General features: G+C 39.8%; 1 protein-coding gene across 10 annotated transcripts in view; it reads right to left on the minus strand.

The window, feature by feature from the left end:
- REV1 (REV1 DNA directed polymerase) overlaps nucleotides 1-22610 on the minus strand; it is an 88520-nt gene that overhangs the window by 60151 nt on the left and 5759 nt on the right. For 4 of the 10 annotated variants that reach the window (XM_055378443.2, XM_031008353.3, XM_031008349.3 and 1 more), the window contains exons 2-3: nucleotides 3573-3636; nucleotides 1151-1277 (exon numbers count right to left, since the gene is read on the minus strand). The exons of 5 other annotated variants lie outside the window; for them this stretch is intronic. In XM_055378443.2, the coding sequence (XP_055234418.1) occupies nucleotides 1151-1277; nucleotides 3573-3626 (181 nt within the window). In that variant the 5' untranslated portion in view covers nucleotides 3627-3636. Of the gene's footprint in view, nucleotides 1-1150; nucleotides 1278-3572; nucleotides 3637-22610 lie in introns of those variants that run through there. One more of the 10 variants, XM_055378445.2, reaches the window with a different exon arrangement.

Below are 22610 nucleotides of genomic sequence, written 5' to 3' on the forward strand. Positions count from 1 at the left end.
GATGAAAATGTAGCTCCAGCTCTTGTCCAGTAAACAGACAACTATGGAAAGGTCTAAAGAATTCTAAGATGCAGATTCATTCAAGGAGCCATAGCTCCAGAAGAGCACAAGAAGTCACCTAAATCAGTATGAAGACAGTCAAGCAATCAAGGGAAAGCCAGGCACGGAGACCTGAAAGATAGCAGGTATCAGCCAGTTGAGAAGGGGACAAGGGAATATGTAACAGACTGACACAAATATTTACAGCCATTCACTTCAAAAAATACAATGAAATGATAATAAGAAGAATCCCCAAGAAAATAGAGAAAAATTTAGGCAGAAAACCTGGTAACTAACAGGCAAGTGCTAACTGACTTTACAGTTCAGTGAAAGATAAAACTGAAGCTGGCCATATGGAAGCTTGGAAAGAAGCTGCTTGTTACCAGTAAAACAAAGAGAAAGTCATGAAATAAACACACAGGCACCTTCAAAAGTGGATGTGTGGATAAATTCATCCTTGAAACTGTGCAACAGGCAAACAAGAATTTGCACATTTCTTTCCTTTCACCAAGAATAAAGACTACACTACCCCTTCCAGATACTGGACTCAATGACAATAGGCACAGCTGGTGGGGAGGAGGTAGGAATGAGAAAATGAATAGAGAGACTAAGTGAAATTTTACTTCCTAAATTGTGAGAATTCAGGTCCTTTCCTTCCCTGCTTGGTGACCCAAATGCTGGCAGTTTACACTCTTCTACAGACAAGAGGGTAAAAGACTCTTCTCTAGGAAATCTGACACTGACACACACGCACACACCACCCCACCCTAAAGGACCTATGGATAATGACATCTAGAGATTTACCAATGAAATGGACCTACAGTGAAGCTCACAGTTTACAAGTCCTACTACCCATGTGTGGTAATTTCCCGTTTTTCATTTTAAACCTCATGTGACGTTTTGAAACTATGTACTTTGATAAAAGTTAAAGACAATGGCAGGTAAAAGCAACATGGAAAGGAAAAAGAAGTATCTAAGCAGATGATTTATTTCTTCTCATCTTACAATCATTTGTCTATAATAAATGAGTAAAAATAGAATTTTAAAACAAATCATTCTCAATCCTAATAAAAACAGATGCCAAAATAGGGTTAAGTAAAAAGTACTCAACCTGTGTATCCATTAACATAGATGGCAACTCCACTAAAAATTGTAGATGAAGTCCCATCCTTCTGCATAGCAGCATCTGATCGAAACTGTTCCTCCAATTTCTGGACCTTGGCAGCCATATACCCACCCTAGAATTAAAGAAAAGGTAAACCAATCACAAAGGTTACATTTTCTCCCCCCTTTTTTGAAAAAAAAAAATTATATTTTAAAAACTAAATAAATAAATGGACCTTATTCTGTGCTAGTGACCAGAACATAATGATGATCTCATAAACATAAACCATAAGGCAAGGCAATAAATAAAACAGGAAAGTTGGGCCGGGCGCAGTTGGCTCACACCTGTAATCCCAGCACTTTGGGAAGCTGAGGCAGGCGGATCACCTGAGATCAGGAGTTTGAGACCAGCTTGGCCAACATGGTGAAACCCCGTCTCTACTAAAAATACAAAAATTAGCCAGGTGCAGTGCCAAGCGCCTGTAATCCCAGCTACTTGGGAGGCTGAGGCAGGAGAATTGCCTGAACCCAGGAGGTGGAGGTTGCAGTGAGCTGAGATGGCACTACTGCACTCCAGCCTGGGTGACAGAGCAAGACTCCATCTCAAAAAAAAATTATAATAAATAAATAAAACACATAGGTCAAAGAAGAATTTTCCCTCTATCAACTCAAGTTTTAATTTTATTACATTCTTATGATTATAAAAGTTACTTTTAAAAAAAGCTAAGTCAATAATAATAATACTGGCTGGGCACAGTGGCTCATGCCTGTGATCCCAGCACTTTGGGAGGCCGAGGTGGGCAGATCACCTGAGGTCAGGAGTTCGAGATCAGCCTGACCAACATGGTGAAACCTCGTCTCTACTAAAAATACAAAATTAGCCGGGCATGGTGGTGCATGCCTGTAATCCCAGCTACTCGGGAGGCTGAGGCAGGAGAATCGCTTGAACCCAGAAGGTGGAGGTTGCAAACGAGCTGAGATCGTGCTATTGCACCCCAGCCTGGACAACAAGAGCAAAACTGCATATCAAAACATAGTAATAATTTCACAAAATATTGTTCTTATGTACATAATTGAGCAAGCTACACCAAAGTTTAAACCAATTACAAATTTGACAAGTGGTCTCAGAGCATATTTTATTTTATTTTTTTGACAGGGTCTTGCTGTTGTCGCCCAGGCTGGAGTGCAGTGGCACGATCTCAGCTCACTGCAAACTCCACCTCCCAGGTTCAAGCAATTCTCCTGCCTCAGTTCCCAAGTAGCTGGGATTATAGGTGCTCACCACCATGCCCAGCTAATTTTTGTATTTTTAATAGAGACGGGATTTCACCATGTTGGCCAGGATGGTTTCCAACTCCTGACCTCAGGTGATCCACCTGCCTGAGCCTCCCAAAGTGCTGGGATTACAGGTGTGAGCCACCACGCCCAACCTCAGAGCATATTTTAGACTGGCTTCCACTATCTCCCATACACAGAGGGCTTAAAATGAATTATTTTAGGTAAAAATGAGGCAACTGGATAAACCAGTGTAGTCCTCCCTACACATGGAAAAGAATACGATGAATGCTCCAGTGGCTAAATTCTGGATCTAATCAATCTATTTGATAGTAATATTAACTTTCATTAGATAACATCCACCTCACAATAAATATTAAAAAATAATTTTTTTTGCTAAACATCTTGACAGATCTAGGGATTCAACTATACTTTTCCTGAACTTTGATATAATTAAGCTTGATTTCAATTATTAGGTCTTTAAATTAAAGGTGCAGGTGGCTAAAAGTACATGATGTTTTTTCCCCAGAATGGAAATGACTGCATTATTTTTGCTGATTATTAAAATATTATATGCTCACTATGAAGTTTCTTTTCAGAAAATACAGGAAATATGAGGAAGAAAATTAAAACTGGTATAGTCCTATTCATTAAAACTTTGGGGTGTTGTTTTCAAAGCTTATTTCCGTAACTCAGAGCACAGAGGTTTTACAAACATATAATCATACAAAATGTTTCCTTGTAACACATTGTTTTAGTCAAGGTTATCCTTCCAGGTTGAGATATATAAAGCTGAATAATGACTGTACAGTGCTCCACTATACACAGATAACTTATTTGACCAATCCCTTATTATTGGATATTTATGTGTTTTCCTGTTTTTCAGTATTATTAGCAATGCTGCAATAAAATCATCATATAGTAAATTATTGTGCACTAGGCGTATTTATTTCCTCAGGGTAAAATTCCTGAGAGTAAAGTTTAGGGGATAAAGTTTATAAACATCATAAGGCTTTCAATACACTGTGAAAACCCAAAGATTTGGTGTCTAAAGTAATTTACAATTTAGAAAACAACTTAAACCACATTATAATAGAAGAATGAAAAATAACTAGACAGTTCGATATAATTATTTTTACTCTTTTAAAACACACCCATGTTTCCCAGCCATCATTTTCAGCTCGCTTCCTCCATCCACCTCGCCTCATGGTGGAGCTTCTATATTGGGGAGGAAAAAAAAAAATGTCAATTTTATAACATAATGTATTCCTAAATGATATTTATTCAATATTTATTTCAATATCAATATTTATTTCTTGATATTTATTTCAATATCAAGAAAATGAGAAATTGAATTCAAATGTCCAACTGATGAAAGTCAAGAATACAATATTAAGTAAACTTTTTCTGAAGTTCTCCATTCTCCAGCTTTACAAGTGAAATTTGTCTATAAAACACCCTCCTACAGATATGTTTAAATTGTAACTCTTAAATTTAAAATTCAATAGAAAAATATCTTTATGCATTCCTGAGCACCAATCCTAACATTCACTTACATAAAACACCAAATCCAACTAACATGGCCATGCTTACTTTACTTGTTACTATTATATAAGACAATCTAACAAAACATTTCCCTTCATGAGTTGTCCTATAGTGTGGCTTTTAAACTCTGTCTTTGCTATTACATACTGGACACTTAAGAGTTCAGTCATAGCCTGATTCACATATTCTGCCAAAGCCCTAGAAGAAGTCAATTAAAAATGATGCAGAAAAGATTATCATTGATAATAAACTATAATAGTAAATCTGTCATTCTCCTTAAGGCAACACTTACTTAACTAACTATACTATAAAACCACCAGGATGACCAAATGATGGCTCACATTAAGTGGCAGCTGGCTCAGTGGCTAGCAAAATATATAATTCATAAAAAGAGGCTAAATGAAACCCCTTGTAAAGTCAAAGCCTTTTAACACAAACAGCTACATTTTGGGCTATGACTACATTTATTCTTAACAAAATTAATATGACTTCTATTAAGATAATTTTCTTCTAGTAACTATATACATGTGTATCAAATGGTTACCATATGAAGCCTTATATATTATCCATGTCAAATCAGCTCTGATATGATCTATGAGAATTTTTTACTTAACAACACCTTAAACCATGACACTTTACCCCACACACATTAGCAGATAATTTCTTTCTTTCTATTTATTTATTATTTTTTTTGAGACGGAGTCTCGCTCTGTTGCCCAGGCTGGAGTGCAGTGGCGCAATCTCGGCTCACTGCAAGCTCCGCCTCCCGGGTTCACACCATTCTCCTGCCTCAGACTCCCGAGTAGCTGGGACTACTGGTGCCCACCACCACGCCCGGCTATTTTTTTTTTTTTTTTTTTTTGTATTTTTAGTAGAGACGGCGTTTCACCATGTTAGCCAGGATGGTCTCCACCTCCTGACCTCGTGATCCGCCCGCCTCCGCCTCCCAAAGTGCTGGGATTACAGGCGTGAGCCACCAAGCCCGGCCTCTTTTTTTTGAGACAAAGTCTTGCTCTGTCACCCAGGCTGAAGTGCAGTGGCACGATCTCGGCTCACAACCACCTCCGCCTCCCGGGTTCAAGTGATTCTCCTGCCTCAGCCTCCTGAGTAGCTGGGATTACAGGCACCTGCCACCATGCCTGGCTATTTTTGTATTTTTAGTAGAGATGGGGTTTCACCATGTTGGCCAGGCTGGTATTGAACCTCTGACCTCAGGTGATCTGCCCGCCTATGCCTCCCAAAGTGCTAGGATTACAGGCATGAGCCACCATGCCTGGCCAGCAGATATTTTCTTATGAATATTTTTATTCTTAGTATACTGCAGGATTTGGTTTTTGTTTGTTGACATTTATAACAATTTGAATTTTTACTGTCACCCTTAAAAGATGCCTAAAAGACATGCAGAAGTGTTGTCAAAAGGTTAAGTCCCCACAGAGAGACAAGATAATACAAACGTTTTAGGGGCATGTGCAAGGTGCTCCGAGAAAAGGTGGTAAACTGATTAACCCTGAGGAGAGATTTCTTTTTTAAGTCTGATGAAGGCAGGAGGAGCATGAATACCCAATGTGCTCATTATCAAGTCCCAGAAGTACCACATGCTCTGTTAAATATTTCTCCTGTTTTCAAGAGGCTCACTTTGTCCAGTCCCAACAGACTTCAGCCCTTAAAGGAAATCTGGGAGATACATTAACACACAGCACTGGACTACATGTAAACTGAATCCATACACCTGCTGGAACAAGTAAAGAGTTCGGGAGTTCTGGCCATTATACACTAAAAACACATACCCCGATAATTAAAGGCAGCTATTAAACTGTTAAATAAAGGTAAATAAAGGAGTAAAGTGTATTTTAATACATTTGGTGGCCCAATCATTTAAGAGATCCAGTTGTGTAACGTCTGTTGTATACCTACTGCACAAGGCCAATAAGAAAATTCCTTAATGATGGTTTAATGAGGCTAGAAGCATGAAACACAGTTATAATACAAAAACAAAAATTAAAAAAAAAACAGCTATGAAGGGTTCTTTCCCCCAACTCCAAAGTAACAAAACTATTCCAGACAAATGTTTAAAACTTTAAAAGGAAAAGGAAAGAATGAAGGACTGAAAATTTTAGCTTCATCATTTCCAATAACTTGACTCATGAACAACAAACTCCTATTGATCCAGAAATCAAACAGTCAAAAATTACTAGCCAACATTCCAAAGAGGACAAAAATCTTCAGAGATCTGCCACCCCACCTCTCTTCCCCAAACCAGATTATTTTTCCCTCTGAGAACATTTGGCAATCCTAGAAGAGTGGCTGGGAGACTGGGCAAAGTTTCTGACAAACAGTGCTAGGAGAGAAAAAGTAGAGTCCAAGGGTCTTCCAAGGATACAGATTGCCACAACTGGTATCAGAACCCTATGAGTAACAAGAAATTGGAAGTAGACAGACCAAACTTTGCAGAAACTGTATTCATTATTTCAATCTCTGAAAACAGATTAAGGAGATCGTGGGCCAGGCGTGGTGGCTCATGCCTGTAATCCCAGCACTTTGGGAGGCCGAGGTGGGTGGATCACCTGAAGTCAGGAGTTGGAGACCAGTCTGGCCAACATGGTGAAATCCCGTGTCTATTAAAAATACAAAAGATTGCTGGGCGCGATGGCTCACGCCTTTAATCCCAGCACTTTGGGAGGCCGAGGTGGACAGATCACGTGAGGCGGGGAGTTCGAGACCAGCCTGACCAACATGGAGAAACCCTGTCTCTACTAAAAATAAAAAAGTAGCCAGGCATGGTGGCGCATGCCTGTAATCCCAGCTACTCGGAAGGCTGAGGCAGGAGAATCGCTTGAACCCGGGAGGCGGAGGTTGCGGTGAGCCGAGACTGCGGTGAGCCGAGATTGCACCATTGGATTCCAGCCTGGGCAACAAGAGCGAAACTCCATCTCAAAAAAAAAAAAAAAAAAAAAAGAAAGAAAGAAAAATTAGCCGGGCATGGGGGCTGTTTCTGCTAATCAGCAGGGATCTTCGAAAAAGAGACGCCGCCAATGCCTCTGTAATCACATCCAGGGAAAAGTTCTCCACACTAAGATGACTGATTTGCTTCTTTAAATAGGACTTTCCCTAGAACGGAGGAGTGCATTTAATCAGGATACCACTATTTGACAGAAATATCCTTCAGAAACAACACACTCCCTCTGTTTTTATCCTGTTCCAAGCAACCTCCTGAATTACAATGTGTCCTCTTGACTAAACCTACTCACTAAGAAGTGACTGCCCTGTATTGACAAACCATCCAATTATCAAGCTAGACTTGTAAACAAAAATTGCCTTCTAGTTTTCAGAGGAACTCTTGCAGACCAGGCTCCCAATTTAATTCCACATAACTTGATGACCTTGAGGAATGTGATAACAGTTTATGAAACTGTGATTCACAACCTAAAATAACCTGCCAATCTCTCCTTATCCAGTAACTTTAACAGGGCAGCCAATTACTGTGTTTCAAAAAATTAGTTTAAAAAACGGATGAAGAGTGAATACATGAATGCAAAAGTACCCTTACCCTTAACATTTAGGGTACACCTTCAATAAACATTAACTACTGTTATAGTAATCTATTCTGCCAGTCTACAGAGTGAAAATCGAGTGAGACTACACATGTGGAAACCCTTTGAAAACTATAACACAGAGAACATCGTTATTTTAAGTCAGTTATCCATGGTCTACAACATAATGATAACAGTAGACTAGATACGGACTCAAATCCCAATTCTACGACTGCCTAACAATGTGATTTGGAGTGAGTCTAACAGCACTGAGCCTAACATTTCTTCATCTATAAAACAAGAAAGTTTGACTGCAGAATCTTTGTGGGGCCATGACTGGATGAAGGGTGGATATGGTGGGGAGAAGAAAAAAGTTGGGGGTAAAAACAGCAAGCAAGCAAGGTTCCAGTCTCTAAACTCACCTTCAATTTTAGCAGCCATGCTTTTTTTTCCCCGTAAGTTTTAGATTTAGGGTCTGAACAAGATTGTTCTTGAAGAAAAAGCACGACAACTTGAAAAAGACTGATAACTAAGAGTAATGAACTAAAAACTAAGTAAAAAATTTCTTGGTTCTTTTCTGTTTCCATATGTGACTTTGTAAGACAGTCACGTGGAAATCTCCCAACCCTCAAAAGGTTCACAAGCTAAAACTCACCTACGAGCTAAAACTCAAGTAATCAAATTATAAAGACCAACTGAATTACAGGCTGTCAATACAGCCATGTCCAGTCCCCAGTGCTAACATGCAGTAACAACTAGCCAGGTGAGGTAAGGTTAAGGCAAATGGGAGAGCAGCTCTGTCTATGAGGAGCCCAGGGATCCTGAATGCCTATACAAAAGACTTCCTCTTTCCATTCTCTCAATACGGATGTTCAAAACTCTATCAAGAGTCTCATCAAGGACATGCTTATTTAAAAATATAACAACATTACTTATGCATGCATTTTTCCTAATGTTTTATCTTTTGCTGGAACACACTACTATCAGTTCATTCTAAACTTTATTCTGCTTTCTTTTTACTATAGTTATCGGTAGATTTTACTATCTACCCCGAGAATTATGTTTATCACCAGGAACATTCATTTTCATGTAAAAATGATATTTCCTAGCACTTTGGGGGGCCGAGGCGGGCAGATCATGAGGTCAGGAGATCGAGACCACACTGGCTAACACGATGAAACCCCGTCTCTACTAAAAATACAAAAAATTAGCTGGGCATGGTGGCAAGCGCCTGTAGTCCCAGCTACTCGGGAGGCTGAGGCAGGAGAATGGCGTGAACCCGGGAGGTGGAGCTTGCAGTGAGCCGAGATCGGGCCACTGTACTCCAGCCAGGGCAACAGAGCAAGACTCCATCTCAAAAAAAAAAAAAAGATATTTCATCTATTTACAAAATAATTACTAACATTACAAGGTTCTAAACAGTTCATCACACACTAGAAAAACTTCCACTACATATCCACAAAATGTTCAAATGTTCAGTGTTAATCTGATGGTTACATATCTGTAACTCTAAAGTCTGTTGATTAACTAATGAAACTCATTTTGAGTGGCTTTTAATCAGTCTTTATTAATACAGTCATATACAAATGTATACATTTGTAAAAAGCAAAGTAGAGGTTCTTCTTCAGACTTTCCTCCCCATGTAATTAGGAATAAATAGTAACTTCTCTTAGAAGCAAAATTTATTCAAAGACCTGTGCTAACATTCTTAAACATCTGCTAGCCGTAATAAAGAAATCAATGTACTTTATGTTCTTAGCTCCCACGATTTAGCCTAAATATTTGCCCTGGCAAGCTTATACTGGTCCAAGCAAGCATTAGGTCATAGCCTGTTCCTCTTCCTTATTTGAAGGTGTTTTTACCTTTCTCTACATTCCACAAGTTACTTCCTCCTTCCTTTGTTCTCCTCTGCCTTTGCCTCTTTTAAAAAAAGATTGGCTAAGTTGCTAGCCAATCAGAACAAATACAGAATGTGAGGTCCCGTTCCAGCCAATGGAAACCGGGCATAGCAGCAGGGTGGACACATCAGGTTATAAATGACCCTGTCTCCCTTGTTCGGTGTACTCTCATGGCAAAACTGCTGGCGAGTGTACCCTTTCTGCAGAAAGTATAAACATGGCCTTGCTGAGGAAATTAAATTTATGTTCAAGTGCTACTTCTTTACAGCACCAGGGAACAAGCATTCCAAAGAGGTTTATCCTATCTTTATGTAATAGTTATCTAAGAAATATTTACTGAATGTAGTTACAAATTGACATGCAAAGAATATGCAATGAATGAATGTGCACATTATAGTAGCATAACATAATTCATGAATGTGACACAAATGCAAAGAAAGCAGCCTGTGGCCACCCCTTATCTAGGCAAGGTTGAAACACAATTTGCCTTTGGTGCCCTGCCATATCTCTACTCAACACCTCTCTGTTTTCAGTGCCTCTTTATCTTACTTAGCTGTCAATTCTCTGCTAAGGCATTTATTGACAACTAAGGAACTGGTTAATAAATGGCTTAAGGTATGATCCAACCCAGGGTCATCTGTGTTTAAAAGAACCTCTTCATGACCATTCAATGAGGAAAGGACAATCTTGGATATCACATGCAAAAGAAGTTGGACCTTTACACCATGTTAAAAAAAACTCAAAGTGTACAAAAGACATAAATGTAAGAGCTAAAACTATCAAACTCTTAGGAGAAAACATAAAAGCTTCATGACACTGGATTTTGCAATGACTTTTTGGGGAAAATGTAACAAAAGAAAAAAACAGATAAACTGGACTACATCAAAATTTAAAACTTCTGTGAATCACAGGGCAAAAAAGGGTTAAAAGGCAATCCACAGAATGGGAGAAAATATCTGCAAATCATATCTGATAAGGGGTTCATACACTTACCAATATAAAGAACTCCTACCATAAACTGTAATAATAAACACACAACGCCACTAAGAAATAAAAAAAGGATCTGAACAGACACTTCTCTAAAGAAGATAGACAAATGGCCAATAAGCACACAAAAAAACGTTCAGTGTCATTAATCACTATGGAAATGCAAATAGAAACCACAATGAGACACCACCTCACACCCAGCAGGATAGCTACTATTAAAAAAAAAAAAAAAACAAGTGTTGATAAAGATAGGAAGAAATTGGGCCCCCGAGCCCTGTTGGTGGGAATATAAAATGGTGCAGCTGATATGAGAAACAGTATGGCAGTTACTCAAAAAATCAGAAATAGAATTATCATGTAATTCCACTTTGAGTATATATCCAAAGGAACTGAAACCTGGGACACAAAGAGATATTTATTTGTACATTCATATTAATAAGCATTATTCACAATAGCCAAAAGGTGGAAGCAACCCAAGTGTCCATCCACAGATGAATGGGTAAACAAAATGTGGTATATACATACAACGAAATACTATTCAGCCTTAAAAGGAAGGAAATTCCAAAGCGTGCTACAACTTGCATGAACCTTGAAGGCATTATGGTAAGTGAAATAAACCATTCACAAAAGGACAAATACTGTATGATTCTACCTATATGAAGTATTTAAAGTAGTTAAATTCAGAGACAGAAAGCGGAATGGTGGTTGCGGGTGGAGTTACTGTTTAACAGGTAGAGTCTCAGGCAAGGTGAAGAGTTCTGGAGATGGCTAGTGGTGATGGTTGCACAACAATGTGAATGTACTTAATGTGACTGAACAGTTAAAATGGTAAAGTTTTATATGTATCGTACCACAATTAAGAAGAAAAGAGTTTTTAAAAAAAGTAGTTCCGAAGCTGGAAACACTGCATAGGCACCTGCAAGCTGCAGTGGACAGGATCTTCAGGTGGGGTGCAAAGCTGGGAAAAAGGCTACTTCAAGAGATCTGTACAGCAGTACCTGGGTGTTTTGTTTGTTCTTTACTTTGAATTGGCAGTAGTGGGAGGCCATTTGTAGAATTTACAAGAACCAGGTATTGCCTTTATGAGTGACTAAGTACATAAAGTGCTAGCACGCATGCCCTAAAAAAAGTTTGGTAACAGTCTGCTCCAATGTGCTCTTATTCTGTCCTTTAATGGTAAAAGTTTTAACAGCACAAACAGCTTTGTATGTAACATTTAGACATAAAAATACAGCTGTTTGTGGATTTTGTTTTGATTCAACCTTACAGACCATCATTGTCTACGGCTACAGTTTTCAAACAATTGCTGAAGTTGTACGGGCACTACAGACATGCCCGTACAACTAGTCAGGTTTTGATCTTGAAGGGACTCTCACCAAGGTATATAAAACAAAACAAAAGGCCGGGCCTGGTGGCTCATGCCTGTAATCCCAGTACTTTGGGAGGCTGAGGTGGGCAGATCATTTGAGGTCAGGAGTTTGAGACCAGCTTGACCAACGTGATGAAACCCTGTCTCCAAAAATACAAAAAAAAAATTAGCTGGGCGTGGTGGCGCATGCCTGTAGTCCCAGCTACTCAGGAGGCTTGAAGCAGGAGAGCCACTTGAACCCAGGAGGCAGAGGTTGCAGTGAGCCAAGATCGTGCCACTGCACTCCAGCCTGGGCGACAGAGCGAGACTGTCTCAAAAAAAAAAAGAAAAGAAAAGAAAAGAAAGAAAAAAACTCAGACACCTAGGTGAAGGGCACAATTTCCCAGAAGTACAAGTACTGGCTCTGGAAACCTGTACTTGCTTTTAGCGACTGATTCTAAACCAAGCCAACAGTTCACATTCTAAGCATAGTGCTGCGTGTCTTTCATGTATTTAAGATATCTTTTAAAAATATACAAGCCTAAGATATTTAGATCAGGCTTTATTCCTAAACTAATAAAACCCATTTTTGCCACTTTATGTGGTTTTTTACACCTTCAGCATACTGAAACATTTTCCTGTTGCTAATTTTTTCTGCTGCAATAAAACAATTTCTGTACCAGATGAGATACTATCTTGATAAACACAGAATTCAAAGAACTTCAGTCTATCAAAGTGGCACACAGCACTCTCCACAGAAAAAATTACAGGTTTTGGTACATAAGCCTTTTCTTGAAGTAAGTATGATCTTTCCATCTTTTCTTGGGACATTCTCTATTATTCCTTCATCACTGACTTGTGTTTATACACTGCTTTGTAATGCTAAGTACAGTATGCAATCCTGCTAGGTGTTCCTTTTCAAAAATAGTTTTTCTTGCTCTATTTATAAAAGCAATTCGTGTTTATTGCAGAAAATTGGAAAATACAGAAAACAGAAAAGGAAAGAATTACCCAAATTCCTACCACCTAAAAAAATTCACCTATTAACTGACACTTTATATTTCCTTCCTTTTAGTGTTCCTTTAATTTTTAACATTCAAATTTAATTTATTTACATTTCACATTACTAGTAATACCTTTCACTTCTGAAGTGTCCTTAGTCTTCCAAGACCCCTTTACATCTACCATTTATCTTTACAACTCATCCATAGAGTGAGTCAGTCAAGTACTATTTATTTTGCACACAATAGTTGACTTCTAGGGTAGAGAAGCTAAAAAGTTCTGTAAGGCTGTACTGCTGGCTTGTGGCACAAAATCATACTCATCTTCTACAAAATTATGTTCCCAAATCTTCAATGGAAAAAATAATAATGGTATCAACATGAACTGCTAAAAAGTTAAGAACACTCCTATTGAACTGAAGTAACCTAACACAATTCAACAAAACAGATGCTTCTTCACCAGGTAATCTAGCAACAGTCTGGATCATAATAGAGCCATATATGTAACAAAACTAAGGAAGAAAACAGGTCCTACAATTAAGCTCCATCTAGACCCCAACTAGTCCATATTGATAAGCAGAAGTCGGGCGCGGTGGCTCACGCCTGTAATCCCAGCACTTTGGGAGGCTGAGGCAGGCGAATCACATGAGATCAGAAGTTTGAGACCAGCCTGACCAACATGGTGAAACCCTGTCTCTATTAAAAAGAAAAAAATCAGCCGGGCATGGTAGCAGGAACCTGTAATCCCAGCTACTTGGGGGACTGAGGCACGACAATCACTTGAACGTGGTAGGCAGAGGTTGCAATGAGCCGAGATTGCGCCACTACACTCCAGCCTGGGCAACAGAGTGAGACTCCGTTTCAAAAAAGAAAAAAAAAAAAAAGAAGTAGAGATTCAAAGACAGCATCAACTTTGTTGCTAACCGGTTCTCTGAACTTAAGCAAGTCATAATCAGTCATATTTTAGTTCCTCCGTATGTGGAAAGAGTTGGACCTGTTTGAAATGCTTGTTCCCCGGTGCCATAAAGAAACAGCACTTGAACATAAATTTAATTTATTTAGTAAGGCCATTTTTATTTCCTGCAGAAAAGGTACACTCGCCAGCAGTTTTGCCACGAGAGTACAACGAACAAAGGAGACAGGGTCATTTATAACCTGATGCGTCCATCATACTGCTGTGTCCGGTTTCCATTGGCTGGAACGGGACCTTACATTCTGTATTTGTTCCGATTGGCTAGCAACTTAGAACTTTTTAAAAGAGGCAAAGGTGGAGGAGAACAAAGGAAGGAGGAAGTAACTTGTGGAATGCTGAGAAGGATAAAAACACTTTTAAATAAGGAAGAGAACAGGATATGACCTAATGCTTGCTTGGACCAGTATAAGTATGCCAGGGCAAATATTTAGGAGCACAGGTCTTTGAATAAATTTTGCTTCTAAGAAAAGTTACTATTTATTTCTAATCAGATGCGGAGGAAAGTCTCTGAAGAGGTACATCTACTTTTACTTTTTACAGACCTGACAAATTCTAGAGTCTTTTGCAATTTTTTAAATGTACATGATTCTGCGCTTGAACCCAGGAGGCAGAGATTGCAGTGAGCCGAGATTGCGCCACTGTACTACAGCCTGGGTGACAAAGCAACACTCTGTCTCAAAAAAAAATAAATAGGCCAGGCACAGTGGCTCACGCCTGTAATCCCAGCACTTTGGGAGGCCGAGGTGGGTGGATAACAAGGTCAGGAGTTCAAGACCAGCCTGGTCAACATGGTGAAACCCCATCTCTACTAAAAAATACAAAAATTAGTCAGGCGTGGTGGTGGGAGCCTATAATCCCAGCTACTCCGGAGGCTGAGGCAGAGAACTGCCTGAACCTAAGAGGCGGAGGTTGCAGCAAGCTGAGATCATGCCACTGCACTCCAGCCTGTGTGACAGAGTGAGACTTCGTCTCAAAAAAATAAATGAAAATAAATAAACAAATAAATGTGTATGATTCTACACATCTAGTTTTAAAAACGCTTTCAACAAACACATACATATTATGCAACTTTTTTTTTTTTATGTAACTTTTTCTATGCTTGCCAAAAAACAACAAGATGTACCTATCCACAGATGTGGCTGTGCAGTAAGAATCCTAACCCAAACAGATGTTTGGCCTTTGCCCTTGGTTCCTGGGAGGTAATCCTTTCTTTTCCCCCTCTTCACATGGTCCAAGATGAGACTCGGAGGTAACCTCTAAGCCCTTAGAACGTCCACCTTATGGGAGCAGTGACTCACGCCTGTAATCCCAACACTTTAGGAGGCTGAGGCGGGCAGATCACAAGGTTAGGAGTTCGAGACCAGCCTGGCCAACATGGTGAAACCCCGTCTCTACTAAAAATACAAAAATTAGCCAGGCATGGTGGCACAGGCCTGTAATCCCAGCTACTCAGGAAGCTGAGGCAGGAGAATTGCTTGAACCCGGGAGGCGGAGGTTGCAATGAGCCCAGATTGCACCATTGCACTCCAGGCTGGGTGACAGAGCAAGACTCTGTCAAAAAACAATAATAATAATAATAATAATGTCCACCCTGTTAAGTGCTTTTGTTTACCTGGGGGCTTTGAGCCACTCCAGATAGTTTTGCACTGTGATTTACGGTGAAGGGCTTTGAGCCATGTATTATCAACCTCCTGAAGGGCTGAAAACTAAAGGTCAACCATGCCAACAGTCAATCATATCTAAGTGACCAAGTCCCAGTACAAATGCTGGACACCAAGGCTTGGGTGAGCTTCCCTGATTGGCAATCTCCATGAGTAGTGTCACACATCAGTGCCAGAAGTTGGCACTGTCCATAACTTCGCTGGCAGAGGATAACTGGAAGTTTCGTAAGTGGACTCTTCTGTGTGCCCCATGCACCTCTTCCCTTGGCTGATTTTATTCTGTATCTTTTCACTGTAATAAATCCAACCATAAGTAAAAGCCCTTTCAGGAGTTCTTTGAACCCTTCTAGTCAATTATTTAACCTAAGGATGGTGTGGATCCCCAAACTTGCAGTTGATCTCATAAGTGAGGGTGGTCTTGGGACCCCCAACTCCACGATGGCAAAACGGCCATCCAGTATTCATTCTTCTTTCTTACTTTTAGTAATGGAACACCTCTCCCACCCCTCTTAGCAGGAGGCAGAGTGGGCAACCAGAGACTACATTTCCCACGCTCCTCTCAAAATTGGGGGTGGCCATGTGACTAGGTTCTGGCCAAGGAGGTATGAGCAGAGTGATGTGTACAAAAATATGAGCCATATTCCTAAAGAAAGCTGTTTACTTCTTTTTCTGGGATGCAGTTGTGAGGTAACCCAGCTTCAACCATGGGAATAAGGACAATACCCTATGGAAGGGCTAAGCACACAGAGAAATGTGGAACCCCTAAAACACTGAGGTGCTCACCTACTACGGACTGCCTATCTACCTCTGGACTATTACAGGAGAAAGAAAAACTTAAAAATTGTTTGTCCCATTGTATTCTGAAGTCCCTGTTACAGCAGCTTAGCTTGTACCCTAATGCATAAGTACATCTGAGCATTTTAATATGATTTTGATTCAATATCTATATAAATTAAAAATAGAGAGACAAACAATAAGATGTACTGTATAAAAAATATTTGGATATATTAAACATGAAAATGTATAACAAACATTTGTATGTCCCAGTTTGAGGCTGATCTGATTAAAAGGAAAGCGTCTATCCCAAACAATTCAATATAACAAAGAGTTTTCTCTTATTCTTGTTATTCATAACTACCAAAAAAAGATGCTTGATTTAACAAAATCAATAGTTAATACAAACTGAAGGGGGCTTCCTGAAACAACAACTAATGCTTTTCTTCCCTTCAATTACAGATTTCCATAGAAAGGGAAAGAAGTAGAGCCACTGTTTTAATAAAGTACCTAGGAGGCTAGGCACAGTGGCTCACGCCTGTAATCCCAAGACTTTGGGAGGCCAAGGCAGGTGGATCACCTAAGGTCAGGAGTTAGAGACCAGCCTGGCCAAAATGGCAAAATCCCATCTTTATAAAAATACAAAAATTAGCCGAGCGTGGTGGTGCACACCTGTAGTCCCAGCTACTCGGGAGGCTGAGGCAGGAGGATCACTTAAACCCGGGAGGTGGAGGTTGTAGTGAAACTGAGATCACACCACTGCACTGGCCAACACTGAGACTCTGTCTCAAAAAAATAAAAAATAGAAAGTACCAAAGAGAACTGCCTTCTCTAGTTTTCCAGAGTGCAGCCAAATCACCCACCTTCCAAACACCTTCCCCTCAATTTTCCTGCTTTCCTGTGTTCCAAACCACATGGCCCAATTGCATTTATTAAGCATCTCCACTAGGATGTTCTACACATCTCAAAGTCAGCATGTCCATAAGCAGGATCAAGCTACGAAGGAACACAAAAGAATGTTCTAGAGATGACATGATAAAAATTAAGAGTCTATAGAAAGGAGGAAGAAGCCACTGATCTTCACTAAGGAGAAGTGGTATAATCTCACAGGAAAGCCAAATGATTATCTGTAGAAAAGTTCAAGGTTGCAATAAATCAGGGATTCCAAAGGCCACAGCAGAAGAGCTAGTAACAGGAACAGAACTTAGCTAAAGAATAAAGGAAATAATATCAAAGAAGAGGGAAATGTATCTAAAGCAGTAATTCTCACACGTGAGCATGCATCAGAATCACTAGCACAGGGCCTGTTAAAACACAAGATGCTGGGCCCCAACTCCAACGTTTCTGATTCAGTGAGTCTAGGGCAGGGCTGGAAATTTGCATTTCTAAAAAGTTCCCAGGTAATGTTGATGCTGCTGGACTGCGGCACACACTTTGAGAACCACTGGTTTTGCCTGTACCTAAAAATGTATCTATAATGGTGATAATAGAGAAAAGGACAGTTCAGTGGTGAGAAAGGTTATATACAGTAGAGAGAATGATGCTACAACGTGTCCTAAGTAGAATGAATTTCACATCAGGAGTAATGCAATTCACCAGGTGAAGGTTTTAATTAGATTGCAGACGACAGGCTGGGCACGGTTGCTCATACCTGTAATCCCAGCACTTTAGGAGACCGAGGTGGGCGGATCACGAGGTCAGGAGATCGAGACCACACTGGCCAACATGGTGAAATCCCGTCTCTACTAAAAATAAAAAAATTAGCCGGGTGTGGTGGCACTCCCTTGTAGTCCCAGCTACTTGGGGGCTGAGGCAGGAGAACTGCTTGAACCAGGGAGTCGGAGGCTGCAGTCAGCTGAGATTACGCCACTGCACTCCAGCCTGGGTGACAGAGCGAGACTCTGTCTCAAAAAAAAAAAAAACAAAACAAAAAGATTACAGGTGACAAAATCTCTCCTGTCCTGCCCCCCACTTCCCCTTATTCCCCAAATTCCAGGTCTGAGCTAATGGTTTTTCTCCATTCACTTAGAATTTACTATAATCTATAGTTTTCAAGGTGAGTAAAATGAGAATAAACCACAATCCAAGATTATCAGAGATTTGCATATAACTATAATATGAGATCTGTAATCCCAGCATTTCTGGAGGCCAAGGTGGGAAGATCTCTTGCGTGAGACCAGCCTGAGCAACACAGCAAGACCTCATCTCTACAAAAAAAATAAAAATAATAAAAAGACCCAGGCATGGTGGCACACACCTGTAGTCAGGAGGCTGAGGTGGAAGGATCGCTTGAGCCTGGAAGGTCAAGGCTGCAGTGAACCACTGCACTTGGCCTGGGAGACAGAACAAGACCAAAAAAGTAAAAATAATAATAATAATACAAGATCCTGCATTATAGGCACTAATGGAGTGCAATAAATGCACAGAGAAAACAGCCATAAATCTCATGTTCGAGAAGACACCCAAGAAAGCATCACTGAGAGGTAGATCTGAACTAAGAACAATCAGTAGGATTTTACAGGATAGAAGGTAGGATACAAGGTAGGTGGGAAGGGGTGACATGAAGGCAAAGATTTCAGGAAGAAGAAAAATTCATAATTAAAAACATAAAAGGGCCGAGTGCAGTGGCTCACACCTGTATCTCAGCACTTTGCGGGGTTACGGCAGGAGGACTGCTCAAGCCCAGGAATTCGAGATCAGCCTGGGCAATGAAGTGAGACCCTTGTCTCCACAAAAAATTTGTTTTTAGTTAGCCAGTCATGGTGGTGCACGCCCATGGCCACAGCTACTTGGGAGACTGGGATGGGAGAACTGCTTGAGCCTGGGAGGTTAAGACTGTAGTGAGCCATCATCACGTCACTGCACTCAGGCCTAGACTATAGAGCAAGACCCTGCCTCATAAAAAATACAAAAAGATGTTTAGGACAACATTCTAGAACTTACCAGTATGTAGGAACATGGCCAGATGTAGAGGTAGACAAACTAAGGTAGGTGGAGAAATATAACGGAAGGCCTTGAATATATCATACTAAGAAGTTTAAACCTTACTTTGTAAGTTTTAAGCAAGTGTAAATTGGGTGGGAGAGTTTCTGGCTCCTGAGCCTAGCCTACACCATAACGTATAAATCTTAGCAGAAGTCCTCACCTTGTGCATTCCACCCACACAAGTCATTAGATCTCTGAACTCACAAGGTAACTGGCATAAACAATGACACATAACTAAAAACAAATCCCTCAGAGCAACTGCAATTCAAAAATATAGTTAAACTCTTTTTTTCTGGACCTGCTATCAGTTCCAGCATTCACAAATCCCTTTTCTCACAAATGCTTCTATTAAATGTAATTCCAAATAAACATAAAGGGAGCAGAAGTTGTCACTGCTTCTGGAATTTTCCCTTGCTTACACCAAGAATATATTTAAAATTATATACTTTTAAAAAAACAAAAACAAAACACTACAACATGCTACATTCTTCAAGACACCAGAAGTCTTATTCAATGTAACAATTTAGCACACTATCATCTCTGAGAAACAGTGAGTTCCAAGATAATTCAATATAATCTTCAAGTGACAATCTGAAATAAGATTAGGCATCAATAATATGCAAAAGAATATTAACCTCCAACACAGTAAACTTGAAGTGTTAGTAACTTTGACTCAAGTGCTAAAATTCAAAACAGCAATTAAGTTACTGAAACATTTTACAACCCTAACACAAATAGATTATCAACGCCTCCACCCTACCCATATCTCACTTCATAATTTCTTCTTCCAAATAACTAAATGAATAATTACGTACATCTAAAAGTACAAATTCAAGACCAATACCAAAATTCAGATTTTTACAGCTGATTATTAAGCTTTAAAGTATCAAGTATACAGTTTATAACCCAAGCTACAAAATTTATGTAATAAAACATTTAACTCAAGTGAATAACCCAAGTTTTAAATTATATTGTATCAATAAAAGAAAATGTTATGTAGTAATTCTCAACAGAAGGCAATCCTATACATATTCAAATGCAACCTCTTCCAATTTTTAATACAACAGAGGTAATTGGGTTACTATCACTACTACTAGTTTTAGCTGTCATAAATTGAGCAAGTGTCTGTTCTCACTTCTTTAGCCAGCATTGTGTAATAAAGAATTTGGGGCCCAGGCACAGTGGCTCATGCCTGTATACCAGCACTCTGGGAGGCCAAGGCAGGAGGATCACTTGAGGCCAGGAGTCTGAAACCAGCCTGGGCCACATGGGGAGATCCCTACACACACACACAAAAATTTAAATTAGCCAGGTGCGGTGGTGCGTGCCTGTAGTCCTAGCTACTGGGGAGGCTGAGGCAGGAGGATCACTTTGGCCTGAAAGCTGGAGGCTACAGTGAGCTATGATAGCACCACTGTGACAGGGTGAGACCCTGTCCCTAAAAAAACAAAAACAAAAAAATTTGACTGGCCATTGTCTGATTCCTGGAAAACTCTACTCTTGGAGTCTCCCAAATCTTGTTCTATGTGTCTCTTTAATTGGCTGGTCCTGATTTGTATCATAACTGTAATTCCAAGAACAGCACTTTCCTGAGGTCTGCGAGTCATTCTACCAAATTATCAAACGTGAGGTGTAGTGGGAACTCCGAAAGTTGTAGCCAGTTGGTCAGAGTGTGGATAACGTGCAAGTCCTGGAGTGTGTAGCTAATATAAGAAGTGAGGAGAGTCTTGCAGACTGTACCCTTAACTTACGATGCCTTACCTAACTCTGGGTAGCAGGTGCCCAAATTACACTACAGCTATAAAATAGGATATGCTGCCTTACTTCTCTTCCCAGGACTCTTAAGAGAATTAAATGAGAAAAAAGTTAGGTAAAAGCACTCTTTAAGATATAAAACGTTGTGTCTGCTTCGGCTGCACATACACTAAAATTGGAATGACACAGAGAAGATTACGATGAGAAAAAATTCTGTATTAAAAAATTTACACTTTGGGAGGCCGAGGCAGGCGGGAGGGATCGCCTGAGGTCAGGAGTTCGAGACCAGCCTGGCCAACATGGTGAAACCCCGTCTCTACTAAAAATACAAAACTCAGCTGGGCGTGGTGGCAGGTGCCTGTAATCTCAACCACTCGGGAGGCTGAGGCAGGACAATCGCTTGAACCTGGGAGGAGGAGGTTGCAGTGAACCAAGATCATGCCATAGTACTCCAGCCTGGGCGACAAGGGCAAAACTCCGTTTCAAAAAAAAAATTTTTTTTTGTTACGCTCTTTAAGATATTGAAGAAGAAATTGTTAAAACATTTGTAAAGTTCAGAACTGTCCAGGTTAAATGCTTTAAAAAAAAAAAGGCTTAAAATAAACAGCTAAGGAGTCAAGACATTGAATTTATTATGAGTAAAATACAGAACTTAATGAAAACCATTTAAAAGAGCAAAAAATCTAAGTAGTTTCAACTACATAATTCAGACCAGTGCCTAAAAGATAAAAATGCATTAAGTCCATTCCTAGAAATAGCAAATGTAGAAATGATGGAGCTTAGAGAATGTAAGATGCAGCCATTATTTTGTGACTAAACCTCCAAAAAGTTCATTTTAGCCTTGGGTATGATCAGGAATGACTGAGGTCAGTAAGCAACACTTTGCTTAATAGGCTATGAGTTTGAATACGAACTACTCACATCACAACCAACTTTTTTTGCCCATCACTACCTAATATTTTAATTCAAGCACAAAGCCATGGGACCCGACTAGTCTTTAAAAGGTTTCTCAAAGCATCCTATGTGGATAAGGCAGTCTCCTGCCTATATGAGAAAGTATCATTTTCAACTGCATTATAATAGAGGACAAAATTTTTTTCTATTATGTTCCAATGATAAAATCAAGACTTTAAAACGCAATTTTACAGGAACATATCGTTTTATTTTCCACCCTCTTGAATATGAGATACTAAGTGATGCTGGTCTTTCCCTCAGTAATGCAGGGAACAGTTTAGTGCAGCAGGGGAAAAAATGGCCTTGGGGGGAAAACCTAGGCTCTCGTCTTATTTCTCCTCTTTAGCAGGCAAATGACTCTTGGGGTCTCACCTTCCTCCAGTAAGATATAATGGCACTGCCTCTGGAATCTGTAAGATTCTTTCTACCCCTGACATTCTGAGGTGTTGAGAAGCCAATAACTCATAATTTAGATATTCTTACAAATTAAAAAAGCCTTGCAAGGAAATGTCAGAAACCATTAAAATTTATGTAAAAACATCCCACCTATGTGTTCCTCCTTACTGAAGGAGATCCAGGTAAAGATCTCCTATGTAGGCTATTATCCTTAGCAAACTAACACACGAACAGAACACCAAACACCACATGTTCTCACTTGCAAGTGACAGCCAAATGATGAGAACTCATGAACACAAAGAAGGGAGCAACAGACACTGAGTCTACTTAAGCGTGGAGGGTGGGAGGAGGGAAACGAGCAGAAAAAGTAACTATTGTGTATCAG

The sequence above is a fragment of the Gorilla gorilla genome, chromosome 12 (genome assembly GCF_029281585.2).
Source record: "Gorilla gorilla gorilla isolate KB3781 chromosome 12, NHGRI_mGorGor1-v2.1_pri, whole genome shotgun sequence".
NCBI classification, from domain to species: Eukaryota; Metazoa; Chordata; class Mammalia; order Primates; family Hominidae; genus Gorilla; species Gorilla gorilla.